Genomic DNA, 20,339 nt, shown 5'->3' on the forward strand with positions numbered 1-20,339 from the left:
AGTTTATATTCTTATTTTTATGAAAAATTATAATCTGAAGTGAAATGAAGTGAAGATTATTAATTTGAGATATTAATCAACTGGGATGAAATTAAATGATATATATATAATTTATGGGATAAAATATACTCTCAGTAAAATGGTGGTCATTTGCTGAGATTTTTTCAGTGGAATTTTTGGAGGATCCCGAGAAGTTATGTCCAGCGGCTTTGTTTCATTTCCCACATTTGTGCATTTTCTCAGATATTAAACAGTTAATAAACCACCGTTCTTACACATTTAAACCTAAAGAAACACTAAATAGACAAAATAAAACAAATCACACAACTTCACTCCTCGCGTTCCCGCCAAAAAGTCCGAATGTGTCGGTGTCCGAATCCCGCAGACGGTTACCGATTTTGAAACGCTTTTATTAGCTTCGAAGGTGACAGAATTTTTTTAATGTTATTTTCAGGGACTTCAAGTCGTCTGATAAACTGGAAAATTTGCCTAATGCGTCAAGAATCGACAACTAAGACTGATATTTTGACCAGTATAAGAACAGAATAAGAAAATATGAAATTAATTGTTTCTTTCATTTGCCATTTTTGGAAGGCGATGCTCGACTTCTGCGAGTGCACCATCTCGCAGAAGGAGGCGGCGGGGCGCGTGCGAGACGCGCAGGCCCGCCGCCGTCGAGCGGGGGCCAGGGAGGCGGATTTCGCCCAAGCCCTGGCCCTCTAAGTGTTTCGGGTCTCTCTCACATGTCGGCCTGGGGACCGGCGAAGGGGACCTAAGAAGACGACGTGCAAGCTGCTCTGCACGCGTTTTATGCAAGAACGTCCGGGTGATGGAAGGCCGGCTATCCTCAACCCACGCTGGTTCTGACCCAGCGGGGTATTCCGAGCGTAGACCATTCTAACCGGCGCCATCTAGGCGGGCTTCGGATAGCCTGCCGACCGAGAGGACTGGTAGTCGTGGTGCCGACGACCGCCAGTCCTGCGTCCCGAGGAGGAGGTGATGGGAGAGATGTGCTCCGCACTAAACGCTTCACTTTCCCCCCTTTGCCTTTTCATGAGTTCTGTCTCATGCGAGGTTTGGATGCTGGTTGTTGAGCGACAGGAGGTTTTAGTCGGTTCAACTCCGACATGCCCCGCCCTCCATCCCCAGTGGAGGGCGGAAGTCCGGTGATTTCCTCGTATTAAAGGTTTTAAACTACTTAATATTAATCTTTTCTAACGAAAAACGTACTGGACACAAGTTTACGAAGAGCTTCCGCGATGAAGGGATTAACATCGTGTAATAAAAATCAAACCCGCAAAATTATAAATTGCGTAATTACTGGTGGAACGTCTTGTGAGTCCGCAGGTAAACTACCTAAATTAAAAGAAATAAATGTCTATTAAAAGTCCTCGAGATATCACGTTCAGATATTTTCTTCCATTTTACTGATAGCAAGAAGTCTTGTGAGTCGGCAGGTAGCACACCCTGCCTATTACTGCCGTGAAGCAGTTATGCGTTTCGGTTTAAGGTGTTGGGCAGCTGCTGGAACTATACTTGAGACCTTAGAACTTATATCTCAAGGTGGGTGGCGCATTGACGTTGTGGATGTCTATGGGCTCCGGTAACCACTTACACCAGGTGGACTGTGAGCTCGTCCACCTATCAATAAAAAAAATACACTTAGATCTAACTTAGATCTAACAGCGTCCAGAAAGTGAAAATTCTATTAGTACGGTAAAAACAAGACCGAAATTTTCAACTGTTATCTCTCGAAGTTATAAAAATTCAAATCGGCCCTAAACAAAACACGTAATCACTGGTAACAATAGTTTAAATTTAATTGAAGCTTTCAATTAATCGTTTGTAATTAATTAGCAAAGCTTAACGGTTGATTAGGCAACTTCAGAAGCTCGTTCGAAAGCTCGTTTCATGTCACTAATAGATTTTGACGTTTGATGATAAATTGTTGAGGAGAAAAAAATTGAGAGCTTTAAGCGACTGCCCTGAATTGTCATGAGCGTTTGACTACCGTGTAGTTCAGCCGCTTGATGATAAGCGGATCTTTGTAATTCTTCTATTATACCCCAATGTAGTCCAGTAGTTTGTTTACAACTTACCAGCCTGGATAAATCTTTTATGGTCTATTAAGATAAGGGAGTGGCCAATTTTTGTTATAGATGGCCTAATAAACATACGGATCATTTGATATTAAGTGGTTAGTAATTTTAGATTTGCAGTTTTGCACTCCATTTCCTGTCAGTGCATAAACGTCAATGTGTCATTTCCTTATTGTCTGTTATTTGACATTTTTGTGTCCCCTTAAAATAATGATACTTGCATATTTTTAATCGGAAAAGTAAAAACTATATACCTAACCCAATTCATCACAGGCGCCCTACATACCCGATCCTGTAGACCGAATGGTAAACAGTCGACGTCACCCAAAGCACGTCATTACGGATCCTCCCGATCCATTAACGGTGCTTTTAGGTACCACAAGCACCGGTCACCGTCCTCATCGAACCCGTCATTTGCGACGAAGGGCTCAACGAGTAAACTAACCCATAGACACAGCCCACTGAGTTTCTCGCCGGATCTTCTCAGTGGGTCGCGTTTCCGATCCGGTGGTAGATTCTGCGAAGCACTGCTCTTGCTAGGGTCAGTGTTAGCAACGCTCCGGTTTGAGCCCCGTGAGCTCACCTACTAGTTAAGGTTACGCTGAAATAGCCTCTCAAGGCTATCAGTTTAGGTAGAAAAAAAAAACAGGCGCATAGGTTAATTGGAAAAAGGCTTACCTTGATCGGTGGGGCGTAATCGACTGCCATCATGCAGTCACTGTTCACCCCCGCTTCGGTCTTGATCATGGGGGGTCCGTGGTGGTACATCCCCATTTGGTGGTGATGCATCCCACTTTCACCACGGCTGTACCACGTGGTGTACATGCTGCAGTTCGTATCGCGAACACTCATAAATCCATTTTCAAATTTAATTCTGGAATGTTCACGTGGAAAATGGGTAGTCAAACGAGAACCAAGTCATGAAATAGAACATTGGGTATTTATTAGAAATTGAAAATTACAAATCTTCACTGTCACATTGATTTTTGTTCATTTATTTGAGCATTTATCTAATGTTCTTCACTATAATATTGTTTTAAAAACTATTACTTAATTATTTTTTTATATTAAGTCATTTTATTTTTAATTTTCTCTTTTGATTACACCAAAATTTAAAGTATTTTAAATACAAACATTAACCGAACAAGCATGATCGAGATATTTTTACATTGACGAGAGCAGGACACCAATATTTTTATTTCGATTTTAAATCAACAATAAACTTCATTGCGCTCGGAGATTTAGTTAAACTATATTATGTATTGTCAAACAATTTCGTAGCCACGTATGCATCTGAAACAAACAAAAAAAAAAACCCTTTATTTTCTTGTAACAAAAAATAATTGCTTATTTAAGAGTTTCATTTTGAACATGTTAAGATAATTTTTCATTATACAAATGATTCTCCAATAAAAAATTTTTTTTCTTTTTTTTTTTGCTTAGACGGGTGGACGAGCTCACAATCCACCTGTTGTTAAGTGGGCTACTGGAGCCCATAGACATCTATAACGTAAATGCGCCACCCACCTTGAGATAAAAGCTCTAAGGTCTCGAGTATAGTTACACCTATGTTTCTTACTTATGCTGGTATAAACTATTAAGCAACTTTATGTATGCTATAATATCGAAAGGTGAAAGGATATTTGGCTTAAGCGACATTTTTGCAACTTTACAGAAGAGCCATTTAAAGTTTAAAATTTAGAAAAAATATCACGACAATAAAACTTTTTTAGGCATATGAATGGAGTAAACTTAATTGAAGTTCAATTAAAAGTATCCAATTTTTATTTTTGTTGCTTTGATAGTTGGACAAGCTCACAGCCCACAAGGTGTTAAGCGGTTACTGGAGGCCATAGACATCTACAACGTGAATGCGTCACCCACCTTGAGATATGAGTTCTAAGGTCTCAGTATAGTTACAACGGCTACCCCACCCTTCAAACCGAAACGCATTACTTCTTCACGGCAGAGATAGTCAGGGTGTTGCTTACCCGTGCGGACTCACAAGAGGTCCTACCACAAATAAAAGTTATTTTTGTAAGCTCGCGTTCCATTGCCGGTTCCACCTTGAGACACGATTCCCAAAATCGCGTTACATTGCGCTGCAACAATGTACCTGCTTGTTTAGGCATTAAAAAAAAAAAAACAAGTCAAGTAACTATGAATCTAAATTATCCATTGATGGTACATTAATTAATTCAACCAGGGACTCGAACCGGCTATACCTTAGCGCCTTATCAACGGCGTACGACCATTGAATTGCAAATCGACAATAAACATGTGAACTATACATGTAAGTAAGTAAGTGCGGTTCATTGACCGTTAAGCCACGCCCATTCGGCACGCCCACCGGACCCGCCCTCCGGTGATGACGTCATTGATCACACAGCATACACCCACAATGGTATTGAAACGATAGCACGGAATGCGGTAATCGTATTGTGATTACGGGAAGCGGTAATCAGTTCATTGTCTCCTATAATTTTGCGGTCTCTTATAGATGAGTCGTCTATTATCAAAGGCGGCAATCTGTGCATTTGGACAACAAAATTTTATTGATATGTCAATACAGATTTATTGGAATATAATCGTCTCCTTCAAAGAATACGGTTCAAAACCTGCATTAAATAAAGGTTAATACTTAACCTGTTATTTATCTAAGATGTCGTTCAGAAGTGTTTTGTGACTGCCGATGGAATACAAAGTCAATAATTCGTTTTTCTGATTTACCAATCATTGTCCAAAAGTCAGATTGCCGCCTTTGATAATAGTCGACTCAGATACTAATGGACCCGCAGTAGTCGAAATACGAGACTATATGGTCTGGTGTAGTGGTAAGTGACATGGTCACTACACAAGGGGGTCGCGGTTTCGAATCCCGCCAAGGGAAGGTATCTGTATGAAAAATATAAATGTCTTTTCCAGGGTTAGGGATGTGCTTTCGGCGCGCACTGCGGTACCGTATGTCTGGTGTAGCCGGTGTGGTGGAGCTCGATGGGGTTTAGTCGGTAGTCGTTCTGCGGGGCAAGTGCTTCGCGCGCCTTTTTCAAGGCGTAGTCTCTTGCGAGGAATTCGGGGAGGTGGAGGACCTTCTCGTCCCCCTCTTCCTCTCAGGAGGCGCCGGAGTCCGACATAACCCGGTTCGTTACCCCCCGGACCGGGTATCCGTAAATGGATTCCCCAGCGTTAAAAAAAAAAAAAAAAAAGGGTTAGGGATGTGTCTTAAATATATGTATTTGTATAATAAAAATCTTACATTTATTTCCGTTATCTGGTACCTGTAACACAAGTTCTTTACGAACTTAGCACGGGACCAGTTAACGTGGTGCGATTGTTAGTAAATATTTATATTTATTGATTTATTATTATGGTTCTATTCTCAAAGATTTATACTTATTTATTCACAGATTTCGCCAAGATTGCACTATAGACAAATATAATTCTAATATCGGTACTTGAACCATTGTACCGTGGTTCACTTGCGGACTAAATAATAATAATAATAATAGTTGGTTCGAAGTTAGTATGAGTTGAATGGAATATTTGAAATATATTCAACAGATCATCATCACTACATAGTATAAAACAAAGTCGCTTTCTCTGTCCCTATATCTGTCTGTGCCTATGTATGCTTAAATCTTTAAAACTACGCTACCTACGGATTTTGATGCGGTTTTTTTAATAGATAGAGTGATTGAAGAGGAAGATTTATATGTATAATAATAATAAGCCCATTTTATTTCCAAAAACAAAGAAAGAAAAAAAAAAGCATATCAAATAAAAATTACAAAATTAAATATAAACTTGTGTTGTGGAACCCCATTCGGGTATAGGCCTCCTCCAGCTTGCTCCACTCTTTCCTATCCTTGGCTTTGTTTCTCCATTCTTTTCCAGTTGCTGCTATTATTTCGTCGATCCATCTTTATCTATATAGATTGTTTGGATTTGGACAGTTTGTTTGGCTGGTGCAGTGCGAATGGCATGAGTCTGAATATCAGTAAATGCTATGTAATTCGTTTTACTAGAAAAAGACGCTCATTTTCCCGAACGTATCATATTAATGGTGCACCACTATCTGAGGTAGACTCTATTAGGGATCTGGGTGTGACCATTGATAGTAAGCTGCAATTCAGCACACATATTCAGAATATTACCAGAAAGAGCTTTAAAACATTGGGATTTATATTTCGCAATTGCAAAGATTTCAAAAAACCAAACACTAAGATCACAATTTATAATGCTCTCGTACGCAGTACCTTGGAATATTGCTGCATTGTGTGGAATCCTTACTATGAAATATACAAGAAACGATTGGAAAGTGTCCAGAAACGGTTTCTATGGTACTTATCTTACAACTACAATCTGGGTAGGAAGTTACCCAGCTATGAAGATAGACTTTGCCACTTTAATTTAGACTCTCTTCTAAACCGGAGAAAACTAATGGGGGGTATATTTCTGTATAAACTAATTCATGGAATAACCGACACACCTAATCTATTAGCCCAGATAAAAATATCAGCCCCTAAGTACCTACCAAGAACGAAGAAATATAAACCGTTTATAAGAAAGCCCGCTCGTTCGAATTTAGGTGCTTACTCTCCCTTAAACAGAATCCTTTGGGACTACAATAATGTCCACGGTAGCGCGGTCTCCGTCAATGTTCCTTCGGAGTTGTCCGATTGCGCTAAACTTATTTTAAGTGAAATAGATGTTTTTTCAAATTGTCTCACTACTTACAGGAAAAATCTGTCGCGGATCATCTCCCAATTAAATTAATCTTAAGCAATGAATGAAATGTATCCAATTCTTAGCTGTATATTTTATTTTTGATGTTAATGTAATGTCGATTGCACCTATAATTGAGGTGACATCTGCCATGAACTTTTGTCAATTTGTCAATGTTTTGTATTGATGATCACTTTGTTGGTGCAACTTATTAAATAAATAAATAAATAAATAAATAAATATATATTAATACGTGAAGCAAAAACTTTGTATCCCTTTTTACGAAAATTGCGCGGACGGAGGAGTGTGAAATTTTCCACACTTATAGAGAATATAGAGAAGAAGTGCACAATGCTAATATTTTTTTAAAATAATGTATAAAAGATACATTAAATCGATAAAGAAAACATTACACACACTCCATACCATGTATTTGACGCACACACGCATGCATACTATTTATTGTCAAACTTTTGTTCTTGACGTCTGTTGTCAAATTGAGAATAGATTAAATATTGTTTGCTTTTGTTAATATTTTTTATAGTGTAGTCTTGGCGAAATTTGTGATTATAGAAGTATAAAATACAATCATAATAGTGTACAAACTTACAATTCCAATTAATTATAGTCGAATTTCGACTACTGCGGGACCTCTAGTATGTATAATAACATCCGTTAAATAGTGAAGAAATCAATAATAAATTACAGTTTCCGAAGCGAAGCGAGGGCGGGTCGCTAGTTTATAATAAATGTATATTTTTTATTTGATTGGTGTTGTTAATTTTAAGCATGTTTCGATGATACTATGTACACATATGGGCTTGTTGTTGTCTGAAATAAAATAAATCATTCATTCATTCATTCATCATTCATTAAAGACAAACAATACATACTAATCTATTCTCAATTTGACCACAGACTTTAATTAATAAAAGTTTGACAATAAACAAAGTAGCTATACCTACATGTATTTAAGTGTGTGTGTTGTCAAATAGATGGTAGTAGTGTGTGTAATGTGTTTTTTTTATTGATTTAATGTATTTTATTTTATTTAACAAAGAAAAACTCGGTTAGTAATAAATTTTTTAAATTCGTGTAATCAAGATATTTTATCCTTGCTACCCCTAGTAAGCTACCATATACCAACGTTACTGTAATGAAAAAAATCGGGCGTCTAGTCAAAAGAAAGGTACTCACGAAAAATCAGCCTGTTAGTAATAAATGATGAAAAGTGTACCAAGGATCCTGTACTATTTTTTATGCATACTTTAAAAAAATATTTACATTTTGCACTCCGTCTCTATATTCTCTATAAGTGTGGGAAATTTCATACTCCTCCGTCCGCGCAATTTTCGTAAAAAGGGATACAAAGTTTTTGCTTCACGTATTAATAATACAGATTACCAAAAACATTAAAATAAATAAATCAAAAGTGCCCTTAAACTAATGTGTCATTTGTTTTCTCGTGCCTCTATTATGCTGTAGTGAACACGCGTCTGAGGTTGCGCTTTGACAAGGTCACGAAAGGACTGGTGGTAGGACCTCATGTGAGTCCGCACGGGCAGGTACCACCACCCCGCTTATTTCTGCCGTGAAGCAGTAAAACGTTTCAGGTTGAAGGGTGGCGCAGCCGTCGTAACTATACTGAGACCTTAGAACTTATATCTCTCTAGATCTCTCTGGATGGCTCTCCTGTAAAGTTGCAAAAATGTCGCTTAAACCAATTAGCCTTTTAACCGTCGATATTATAACATACCTAGACTTGCATAATAGTTTATACCAGCATAGGTAGGAAACATAGGTGTAACTATACTCGAGACCTTAGAACTTATATCCCAAGGTGGGTGACGCATTTACGTTGTAGATGTCTGTGGGCTTCAGTAACCACTTAACACCAGGTAGGCTGTGAGCTCGTCCACCCATCTCAGCAATAAAAAAAGACAGATTTGGCTGCTCCTAACGTTCTATCAAGTCTTCAGTCATTTTGTAACCAAGGCGTTTTCAATAAATTCCAAATATCGGGAACTCATCAAAAAATCAAAAAAAAAACGTACAAATAAATATTCTAAATAATACATTATCTAATAAATTGTTTTAGTACAGCAGGATTTTTTTTTAAGGTCAAGTAACTTTTATTATCTAATGCACTTACTTATGCGCACTGGGCGGCGGGAAATAACCCAGCCCCCGGATACAACCAGAGACCCGGAGCGGGACCAGTTTGCCGTGAAGGACTAAATCCCTTCGAAATACTGATGTGGAAGGACGTGGGAACCCACCACAATTACATCCCAAGAGAGTCATGGACAGAGAAACATTTAAACTGTTTCAAGGCCATGACCACGACCCTCAGTAATGAGGAAACCGACGCAAGGAGGAGGATGCGCACATAGCAAAAAATAATAACCGTAAGTACGTCTCGTCGGATCTTCTCAGTGGGTCGCATTTCCGATCCCGTGGTAGATTCCGCGAAGCACTGCTCTTGTTGCTAGGGCTAGTGTTACCAAAATCTCTCACGTTAAGCCCGTGAGCTCACCCACCCGTACGCGCATAGCTGAAATAGCCACTTAGGCTTTTTTAATTTTTTTTATTGCTCTAGTAGACAGACGAGCCTACGGCCCACCTGATGATGAGTGGTTACCGTCGCCCATGGACTTTAGCAATCCCAGGGGCAGTGCCAAGCCGCTGCCTAGCGTTAGTTTTCTTTTTTTTATTGCTTAGATGGTTGACGAGCTCACAGCTCACCTGGTGTTAAGTGGTTACTGGAGTCCATAGACATCCACAGCGTAAATGCGCCACCCACCTTCAGATATATTAAATTCTAAGGTATCAAGTATAGTTACAACGGCTGCCCAACCCTTCAAACCGAAATGCATTACTGCTTCACGGCAGAAATTGGCATGGTGGTGGTACCTACCCGCGCGGACTCACAAGAGGTCCTACCACCAGTAATTACGCAAATTATAACTTTGCGTGTTTGATTTTTATTACACGATGTTATGCCTTCACCGTGGAAGTTTAGAAGCCTCGCTTGAAGAAGGACATGTCATAGCGCTCGCGAAACACCGTGGAGGGGAGCTCATTCCAAAGCCGGATGGTACGTGGCAGAAAAGATCTCTGGAAACGCACTGTGGATGACCGCAGTGGCTCCAGGTAGTATGGATGAACTCTGCTCCGGTGGCAAGCGGTATAGCATAATATGATGAATAGCACTTTAGTCACGGATGACCACCAAAACTATAAAGCTATAAAAATTTAACGGCCGTCTGGAGTAGTGGTAAGTGACATGGTCACTACACAAGGGGGTCGCGGGTTCAAATCCCGCCAAGAAAAGATATTTGTATGATAAATATAAAATATATTTTCCAGGGTTATGGATGTCCATTAAATATATGTATGTGTATAATAAAAATCTTACATTTATTTCCGTTATCTGGTACCTGTAACACAAGTTCTTTACGAACTTAGCACGGGACCAGTTAACGTGGCGTGATTGTTAGTAAATATTTATATTTATTTATTATTTATTTTTATATAAGTATTCGAAAAATCCATAATAATGTAATAAAAATAAATAAAAACGTAACATTAGGCCGTAAAAATTGTTTGAATACAATTTAATTGCTATACACGTAAATACAATATTGATAACATCAATAATTCCTAACATGAAATTCCAATTGCGACAATTCACTTCATAACGAATTTCAAAATTTTAATTGAATTAATATTATTAATAAGGAACCTTATCCAATAATGCAATTGTTTCCATCACCAAATTAATTAACTCGTCAAATAATAATCGAACAAGTGAATCGTGAAATAAAACGAACATTTTGTTAACAGATCAATTATGAGTCTCAATTATGATGGTCCAAGTTTAAAGCTCAAAGCGGTTTTGTCAGTTTGGAGGAGTACATTAAAAGCTCCTTATTCGCGCTTCCTTCAATCGCGGTTTACTATTCGCTGAAAAAAAACTCTCAATTCCCTTATTCGTGGCTAAACTTTTTTTATTCGCGAATCCAATCATTACATCGGTACATACACATTGATAAAAAGGATTCCAATATGTAGGTATCTAACCGAATTAACTTGGTAAACGCGATTTTCCATTTCCACGGTTTCTGTTTCCTCGGCATATTTACGGAACATACAGCCCGTGAATAAAAAGGTTTTAATCTATTCGCTAACGGCAAATTGATCGCTACATTCATGTAATTGCGGATTCAATTTATTGTACCTATAAAGTACTCAGAGTCCTATTCATCATCATCATCATCAGCCCACAGTCGCCCACTGCTGGACATAGGCCTCTCCTAATCCTCATCGACCTCTTACCGTCTACCCTTCGGAGGTCATCACACCACCTAGTCAGTAGAGATTTATTAGTCAGTTTTTCTCTAGATTTTTTTTATTGTTGTTTGTTTTATCCTCTGCCTAATTAAAACTAATTTTAAGCGACCACGAAAACTGTAACTGTATTCAAGATGTCCGATATATCTTATAACTTTAAACGAGCAATTCTTGTATATAAATATATGTATATATATATAATCTGAATCTCAGAAAAGGCTCCAACGATTTTCATAAAATTTTGTATACAGGGGATTCCGGGGGCGATAAATCGATCTAGCTACGATTTATTTTCAGAAAACGTTGTTTTAATTCGTGTTTTCAATAATCAACTTTATCGATAATTTTGATTTTTTCTTTAAGCAACCAGTTCATATTTTATTATTAATCTGTCGGTAAGATCGAAAAATATTATTCGTATTTAATCATTTTATCAATATGTAATTCGTATTTAAATATAATTTCTAAAAAATACAATTTATCAAAAAAAAAACCTAGCAATGCTCGGTCATTATCTAGTCATAATAACTCGCGATGAAACTGTTATGTAGTAGTCGTAATTATGTCTTTTAGTGTACTTATATGTTTTTGAATGTGCTCAAAATTAACGGGTGCGTTTTAAATATTCAAAAAAAAATGTACAACCGAATTTTGGTATGTAATTAGTATTAACACTAGTGTTGATAATCAACGTAATAATCGAATGAATCTTATTATTAACTGTTTTTAACGAAAATATATTTTATAGAGCACATTTAACGCGATACTCAGATGCGACTCGCACTAGTTAATTCCTTTCGATATTCATTAAAAAATTAATTCATTTGCGGTCGTCGTGGCCTAACGGATAAGACGTCCGGTGCATTCGTGTTGAAGCGATGCACCGGTGTTCGAATCCCGCAGGCGGGTACCAATTTTTCTAATGAAATACGTACTCAACAAATGTTCACGATTGACTTCCGCGGTGAAGGAATAACATCGTGTAATAAAAATGAAACCCGCAAAATTATAATTTGCGTAATTACTGGTGGTAGGACCTCTTGTGAGTCCGCACGGGTAGGTACCAACGCCCCGCCTATTTCTGCCGTGAAGCAGTAATGCGTTTCGGTTTGAAGGGTGGGGCAGCCGTTGTGACTATACTGAGACCTTAGAACTATATCTCAAGGTGTGTGGCGCATTTACGTTGTAGATGTCTATGGGCTCCAGTAACCACTTAACATCAGGTGGGCTGTGAGCTCGTCCACACAGCTAAGCAATAAAAAAAAAAAAAAACATATATTTTGTCGTCACCATTTCGAAATATCAGAACTCTGGTCCTAGTAGACCAGTGTCGATAATTTTTAAAACCAAAAAAATAATAGTACTAAGTTTTGGCCGATTTTCATGTATATTTCATATATTTCAGATACCTTTTGATGGGCTAAAATTTTTCGTAGGTCACTCAGGTATATAAGTTATCTAAAAATAGTTATAAATAGGCATCTACGCATATAATTTAAAGAAGAATTTAAGAAAAACCGTTTTTTAACCTTTAACCCCCCCCCCAACCCCTTCCCGACCTCAGATCGACCGCAAATTATTTTTCCTTGCATTTTTATAATATTGTCCTCCTTTTCTAATGGGTTTCATCTTACTATTATTTTTTTCACTTTTTATTATTTTTAAAGGCTTCTACCCTGGTCTATAGCGTGTAGAAAGTTTATGCCTTAAACCAAACGTCACAAGCGGCAGCTAAAAGCCGTTTCGTTTAAAATGAATCGTCCAGATTATCCGTGAACTCCATTGTTCAAATTTTAATTGTACAATAATTATTATAAATCTCAGAACGGGCGTTTAATTAGATTTTTTTGTGTATCCATTGAACTTGGGAGTTATTTAACTTAAATGATAGGCTGTCTCTATTTACGAGTAAATAATATTTTTAACACGCTTTTTGTGTATGTGTGTTTGTATGTAATGGAATCTTTGAACGATAGGTTTTCCTATTAACTTCAACTAGTGGTCCCACGGTAGTCGAAATTCTACTATAATTAATTGAAATTATAATTTTGTACATTATTATGATTCTATTGTCAAAGACTATTATATTTCTATAATCATAGATTTCGCTAAGACTACCTACACTTTAGATCAATATTAATAAAGACAAACCATATTTAGTCTATTCTCAATTTGACCACAGACTTTAAGCAATAAGAAAAGTTTGACAATAAACAAATAGTATGCATGCGTGAGTGTGTCAAATACATGGTAGTGTGTGTAATGTTCTTTTATTGATTTAATGTATATTTTAGGGACAATTAAAAAAAAATTAGCATTCTGCCCTCCTTCTCTATATTCTCTATAAGTGTGGGAAATTTCATACTCCTCCGTCGGCGCAGCTTTCGTAAAAAGGGGTACAAAGTTTTAGCTTAACGTATTACCTAAATAGCTATTTGCACATGCATCAAGCAACGATGACAGTACAATAATTTTATAACGTCGCCTTAATATCCGGTCTATTTAATGACCAATATCAATAGGATAAAGAATAAAGATGAAATTTTTAATTCGAGTAGTATTTATGCGTACCCTTTTAGTGTTTTTAAACCACATACCGAGGGTTAAAATGCTATTTGGTTTAAGTGATATTTTTTCAATTTCACAAGAGAGAGAGAGAGCCATTTAAATTTTAAAAATTGAAATAAATATCGTAACCATAAAACTCAATTATTTGAACTTCAATTGAATACGTTTTTTTTTTATGCCAGTACTAAGTAAATAAAAAAAAAATATTTGAAGACAGACTTATCAGTTCTTAACATCTTAAATTTACCGGTCTACACGTGGTCGCGACGCTTGCAGAACCCCCAAATTTCGGGAGCTCATCTGTCACTAAAAATAACTCAGACCTGACGACGTTGCTAACACGAACCCTAGCAAGAGCAGTGCTTCGCAGAATCTACCACCGGATCGGAAACGCGACCCACTGAGAAGATCTGGCGAGAAATTCAGTGGACTATATCTGTGGGTTAATTTACTCGCCGAGCCCTTCGTCGCAAGCGACGGGTTCGACGACAACAACGACCGGTGCTTGGGGTACCTAAAAGCACCGTTAGTGGATCGGGAGGATCCGAGGTGACGTGTTTTGGGTTTTTTCTAATGGAATACATACCTACTTAACTAATATTCACGAATGACTTCCACGTTGAAGGGATACCTACCTAGTACAGATTAGAATGCCATCGTGTGATTATTGGTGGGTTCTTGTTTTTTGTTTATTTTTTTGCCCTTATAGACCGACGAGCATACGGCCCACCTGATGGTGAGTGTTTACCGTGGCTCATGAACGTCAGCAATGCCAGGGGCAGAGCCAAGCCGCTGCCTACCGAAAAGCCCGAAAGCTTGTCCTGCCTATTTATACCGTGAAGATCAGGCATTGTACTAAAAATCTCAGACTGCGATGTTGATTTCTATGGGCTCCGGTAACCACTTAACGCCAGGCGGGCCGTCAGCTCCTTTTTTTTATTTATTGCTTAGATGGGTGGACTATCTCACAGCCCACCTGGTGCTAAGTGGTTACTGGAGCCCATAGACATTTACGACGTAAGCGCGCCACCCACCTTGAGATATAAGTTCTAAGATCTCAGTATAGTTACAACGGCTGCCCCACCCTTCAAACCGAAACGCATTACTGCTTCACGGCAGAAATAGACAGGGCGGTGGTACCTATCCGCGCGGACTCACAAGAGGTCCTACCACCAGTAAGAGGCCCTTCACCCATCTACGCAATAAAATAAAAATTTAACCTTATTGAGTGATTCATTAACTCTGAATCGACAACCTTTCGTTACAGACTCGATGGCTGTCGCAACCTTTATATTCTAAGCATACTCTAAGAAAGGATTTATTTAAACTTTCCGTTTAGAAGGATGGAACGCCGTCATTTTAAAATTTAGCAGTTATTTTTACTGGTGGTAGGACCTCTTGTGAGTCCACGCGCGTAGGTACCACCACCCTACCTATTTCTGCCGTGAATCAGTAATGCGTTTCGGTTTGAAGGGTGAGGCAACCGTTGTAACTATACTTGAGACCTTAGAATTTATATCTCAAAGTGGTGGGGCATTTACGTGCTCTAGTAACCACTTAACAACAGGTGGGCTGTGAGCTCGTTCACCCATCTAAGCAATAAAATTAAAAAAAAGCGCGATACTTCATACTGTATAATTAACTCTAAGCCAGTGCGTTATAGATTTGAAGTTTATATCTCAAGTTTGATAACTTTGAACGAAGCAGTATCAAATTTCGATAATAAAGATTTCCATTAAAAATCTTATAGGTACGTACCTAATTACCGTAACGTAGTTTCAGAAAAATAAACTGATTCACCCTTCGCTATATGATTTATAAGTTTTGAAATAAGCAACGAGTGATCGCTCAACTTTGGCAGCCAAAGCTGGTGTGGCTCGCTGGAAACAGAATTCGAATATCACTCGTCTTTACATGCATCCTTAGCAATCATTGACGCCCTAAACACGTCATTACGGATCCTCCCGATCCATTAACGGTGCTTTAAGGTACCACAAGCACCGGTCACCGTCCTCGTCGAACCCGTCGCTTGCGACGAAGGGCTCGACGAGTGAATTAACTCATAGACACAGCCCAGCCCACTTTTTGTACTGGTGGTAGGACCACTTGTGAGTCCGCGCGGGTGGGTACCACCACCCTGCCTATTTCTGCCGTGAAGCAGTAATGCGTTTCGGTTTGAAGGGTGGGGCAGCCGTTGTAACTATACTTGGGACCTTAGAACTTATATCTCAAGGTGGGTGGCGCATTTACGTTGTGGATGTCTATGGGCTCCAGTAACCACTTAACACCAGGTGGGCTGTGAGCTCGCCCAGCCATCTAAGCAATAAAAAAAAACTGCTTCGTAACAGCAATAAGCAGATTGGTGATAACAACCCGAACTGGCTTACAATGCAGTACCACTAATATCTAATTGGGGGGCGGTGGTACCTACCCGTGCGGACTCACAAGAGGTCCTACCACCAGTAATTACGCAAATTATAATTTTGCGGGTTTTCATTTTTATTACACGATGTTATTCCTTCACCGTGGAAGTCAATCGTGAACAATTGTTAAGTACGTATTTCATTAGAAAAATTAGTACCTGCCTGCGGGATTCGAACACCGGTATAGTCGCTTCGCCAGACACGAATGAAATGGTCATCTTATCATTTAGGCTACGATTTCGAAAACAACTTTTCTTTTAACAATAACAACTACTTTAGTACGTAAATGCTATTTTTTTAGTATTTATCTTTGGAGTTCAACATTACTTGTTAGGTTCTATGTTCTTTTGCATAGTATGATACGCACAAAACCCTCCATATCTTATGACCAAAACGTAAGCTCATTCATATCGTTTATATGTGAATTATTCTAATACCAGATAACGTATTAGTCAACTTTATATGTACATCTAAATGTGACCAAAATCCCATCGCGCAAGACATTGCTCATCGGAAATGGCGTTGGATAGGACACACTCTACGGCGCAGCGGAGTCAACGCAGCATCAATCGCGTTTGAGTGGCAACCGCTTGGCAGGAGAAGACCTGGTCGCCCTGTACACACTTGGCGACGCACCGTAGAGAGTGAGATGAGGACTGCCAACGTGACCTGGAGTGATGTCAAGGAGCAAGCGCAAGACAGGGTAAAGTGGAGACAACTTGTGAGGGCCCTATGTACCAGCGGGGTACCCTAGGACTACAACAACAACAAAAAAATATGTACATCTAAAATTTAATATCACGATTTATATAAAAAACTATCCCGGACACGTAAGTACGTACCTTTTCAAACCGAAAACCATTGCAAGATAACGAATCCAAAAAAAAAAAACCAGTCAAAACAACCCACTGACACTATTCACTTATCACACAGCCATAGACAAAAAACATCGTGAAAAACTCAACATTTTTTTTTTTCGGTTCCTTTTTTTATCTGCGCTCCACCGAGCCAGAGCCGTCCGCGGCGATGCCTTTGCCTGTACTAAAAACCTGTGGCCGCGAGTCTATGGGCGTCGTTTGCTAGTAAGAGACGGAAGTATAGGTTCGGTTGTGTAAGAGCGAGATGGTAGCGTTGCTTGTGGGCGTTCTAGTGTGGGTGGGGCCTTAGTTTGCAAAGCAGCCTTCAGGACAGCAGAAGGCTCGCTCTACCAATATTTCATGCCGTCCAGCCAGTTTTTGCTCAGCGGAGCGCTGTCTCTGTTGGAGCTTTTTTTTTTTTTTCTATAACTAACTACGAGACGTGGTGTGTTCGATTTTAATTCGCGTCGCTTGTGGTAGGTTATGGGATAGTTACGCAATGTCCAATGGAGGAGTTTTTTTTTTTTTGCAATCAAAGAAAAATGTTTTGAGTAAACTGTATATGGACTATTGTTGCCAGCAATAAGTTTAAAGTTCGAATGGAATTAAACATCTAGAGTTTCAATATTAAAAAAAAATATTGACAATTTAAGTTTTATTCATGACAGTTTTGTCTCGCATTGAAATTAAAACAAAATGAAAGAATAAAATTTTGAAAATATCATTGCTGTTAAAACTCATTAATACAATTCGAGATAAAAAGTTATTATCTGAAATGAACGAATTCGGTTGAAAGAAAAACAAAGAAGAAAAAAAATAGAATAAAATTAAAGTTTAAAAAAAAAAACAATTCCAATCGAATACATACCAACGGTCATTCTTTGATGGTGAAATTTAAAATTTCAAATATCGTACACCCTTGGATTCCAATTTTCGAATTTGAACTTGGAACGTCCAGTTTGGATGATGGGCAAAAACTGACCGCGCGATGCCGCCCGTCATCTGCGTAAGACAAAGGCATGCATGGAGTCGCTATGACAATAAAATAAATGTTTTAATATTTTTTTATAACATTTATAGCTTTGTCTATTAACTTGCATCCGATGTATATACCTACACGACAAGTTTATTTAATTTTCCCAGTTGTTTTCTTCATATTATCGTCATTGTATGATTAGGGGCGCATAAATTATTTCACCGAATAAGTGTATTTCAAAGTTACAAAGGGGATCGAACCCGTAAGCTCGTAATAGTCAGCGTAACTATGTTAAAAGGCGATGATATTATATAATATAAGATTATAAATTGTATAAATAGTTATAATATAAGAAGAATAGATAAGACGATCATATTACGACAGTACTTACAAGAAGTCATTTCTTGTCCGGAACAATTGAGCACGAGTGAATGAAATGAAGCCAAGCCCCGAGCAACGTCATTTTAATTATCAAAGTATTCGATTATTCGATAAATAAACTACAGCCTATACATACTTCTAATTTATAAACTGTATTCTGTCGTAATGAATTTAAGGCTTAAGATAGACAAGCCTCAAAAGTAATTCAAGGTTTGCTCTTGTGTGACGAAAACAACTCCAAAAAAGTTATTTCAACTACGTATCGACAGTCGGAAATTTCATTGATTTTATATGCATATCTATGTGCTTTCACTGATTCATTCTCACAATGCAATATTATAGCATTTCTAAACCAAGTAATCCACTAACCGTGCATGATTTAAAAATATACCTCTCTGTCACTTTTGTTAAAATACGAGTATCTCTACTAAAAAAATATATGACCCTAAAGAACTTACGGGTAGTTGTGTATTAACTAAATAATAATTTAAAAAAATAAATAAAAAAAATAACTAAAGAGACTCCTTGCACGTCGCTGTCTGAACAGAAATGTGCCGCCCAAGCGCGCAGACTACGCGCAAAAAGGAGGTACCCAACTATCGGCTCGTTTTCATCACATACGTTCCACGTTAGAGAGGGACGCACGTATGTCTGTACATTCATTCTTTTGTAGCACAGAAAAAAAAACCGTAATTAGATTATGAAGATTAATTTAATAAGAATGTTTTTTTTTTTTTTGTATAAATACTGATTCTGATTTGGAAATGATTACAGTTTCAGCTGAGGACTGTGGGTGAATCCATCACACTAACAGGCTCTGTCATAGGCTACCTCTAAGATCGACAAGAGAAAAAAATCCTGAACAAACTGTTGGAAATTTTTGCGTGTGTAATACTATTGTTATGTTGAACATGAATGGCATGAAAAAGAGGAGGTCTATAACCAGCAGTGGGCGCCAAGGAGCTGAAGATAAAGTCTGGCGACTGACTCAAACATATGAAGTCTTATCTAGCGATGCAACGGTGTTCGAATCCCGCAGGCGGGTACCAATTTTTGTAATGAAAAATGTACTTAACTTCACGATTGACTTCCACGGTGAAAAATCGAATGAATCGTGTAATAAAAATTAAACCAGCAACATTATAATTTATTACCAGTGCATAGTACATTGTACCACCCCACAAACTGAAGTTTTTTTTTAAAATCATGAAGTGATTTTCATCGTCACGTTTCTACTACACTATATCCATTTTATTACTGGTGGTAGGACCTCTTGTGAGTCCGCGCGGGTAGGTACCACCGCCCTGCCTATTTCTGCCGTGAAGCAGTAATGCGTTTCGGTTTGAAGGGTGGGGCAGCCGTTGTAACTATACTGAGACCTTAGAACTATATCTCAAGGTGTGTGGCGCATTTACGTTGTAGATGTCTATGGGCTCCTGTAACCACTTAACACTAGGTGGGCTGTGAGCTCGTCCACACACCTAATAATAAAAAAAAAAAATTAGAATTAAGTTCTTATCTAAATTAGTATCCATGGTATGTCCATCGGCTTCTAGCTAAACATATTCCGATTAAGTTTGTTGGACTAAAATCCTTACTAATAACAATTTAAAGTTGACACAAGTATGTGCGTTCGCTGCGAAGAAGGACCTCTTTGTCATCCTTCCGAGAGTATCGGGATACTTGGGGTCGACATTTTGAGCGATGTCCAATTTCGGAGTCTTTTGGAAGGCAAAGCCAAGTTGACGTCCAAAATGCTGGAAGTCCTCAACAGAGCGAAGCGGTACTTCACGCCTGGACAAAGACTTTTGCTTTTTAAAGCACAAGTCCGGCCTCGCGTGGAGTACTTCTCCTATCTCTGGGCCGGGGCTCCCAAATCTCAGCTACTTCCATTTGACTCCATACAGAAGAGGGCCATTCAAATTGTCGTAAATATCATCCATTAGTTTTTACCATC

The 20,339-nt window shown here is 38.4% G+C and overlaps 1 protein-coding gene across 3 annotated transcripts in view; it reads right to left on the minus strand.

The window, feature by feature from the left end:
• LOC101738651 (zinc finger protein rotund-like) overlaps positions 1-17,202 on the minus strand; it is a 241,869-nt gene extending 224,667 nt beyond the window's left edge. For all 3 annotated transcript variants that reach the window (XM_062676381.1, XM_062676382.1, XM_062676380.1), the window contains exons 1-2: positions 17,011-17,202; positions 2,778-3,392 (exon numbers count right to left, since the gene is read on the minus strand). In XM_062676381.1, coding sequence (XP_062532365.1) covers positions 2,778-2,951 — 174 coding nt within the window. In that variant the 5' untranslated portion in view covers positions 2,952-3,392; positions 17,011-17,202. The remainder of the gene's footprint in view (positions 1-2,777; positions 3,393-17,010) is intronic.
• Positions 17,203-20,339: the final 3,137 nt, after the last annotated feature.

Source organism: Bombyx mori, chromosome 27 (assembly GCF_030269925.1).
Source record: "Bombyx mori chromosome 27, ASM3026992v2".
Taxonomy (NCBI): domain Eukaryota; kingdom Metazoa; phylum Arthropoda; class Insecta; order Lepidoptera; family Bombycidae; genus Bombyx; species Bombyx mori.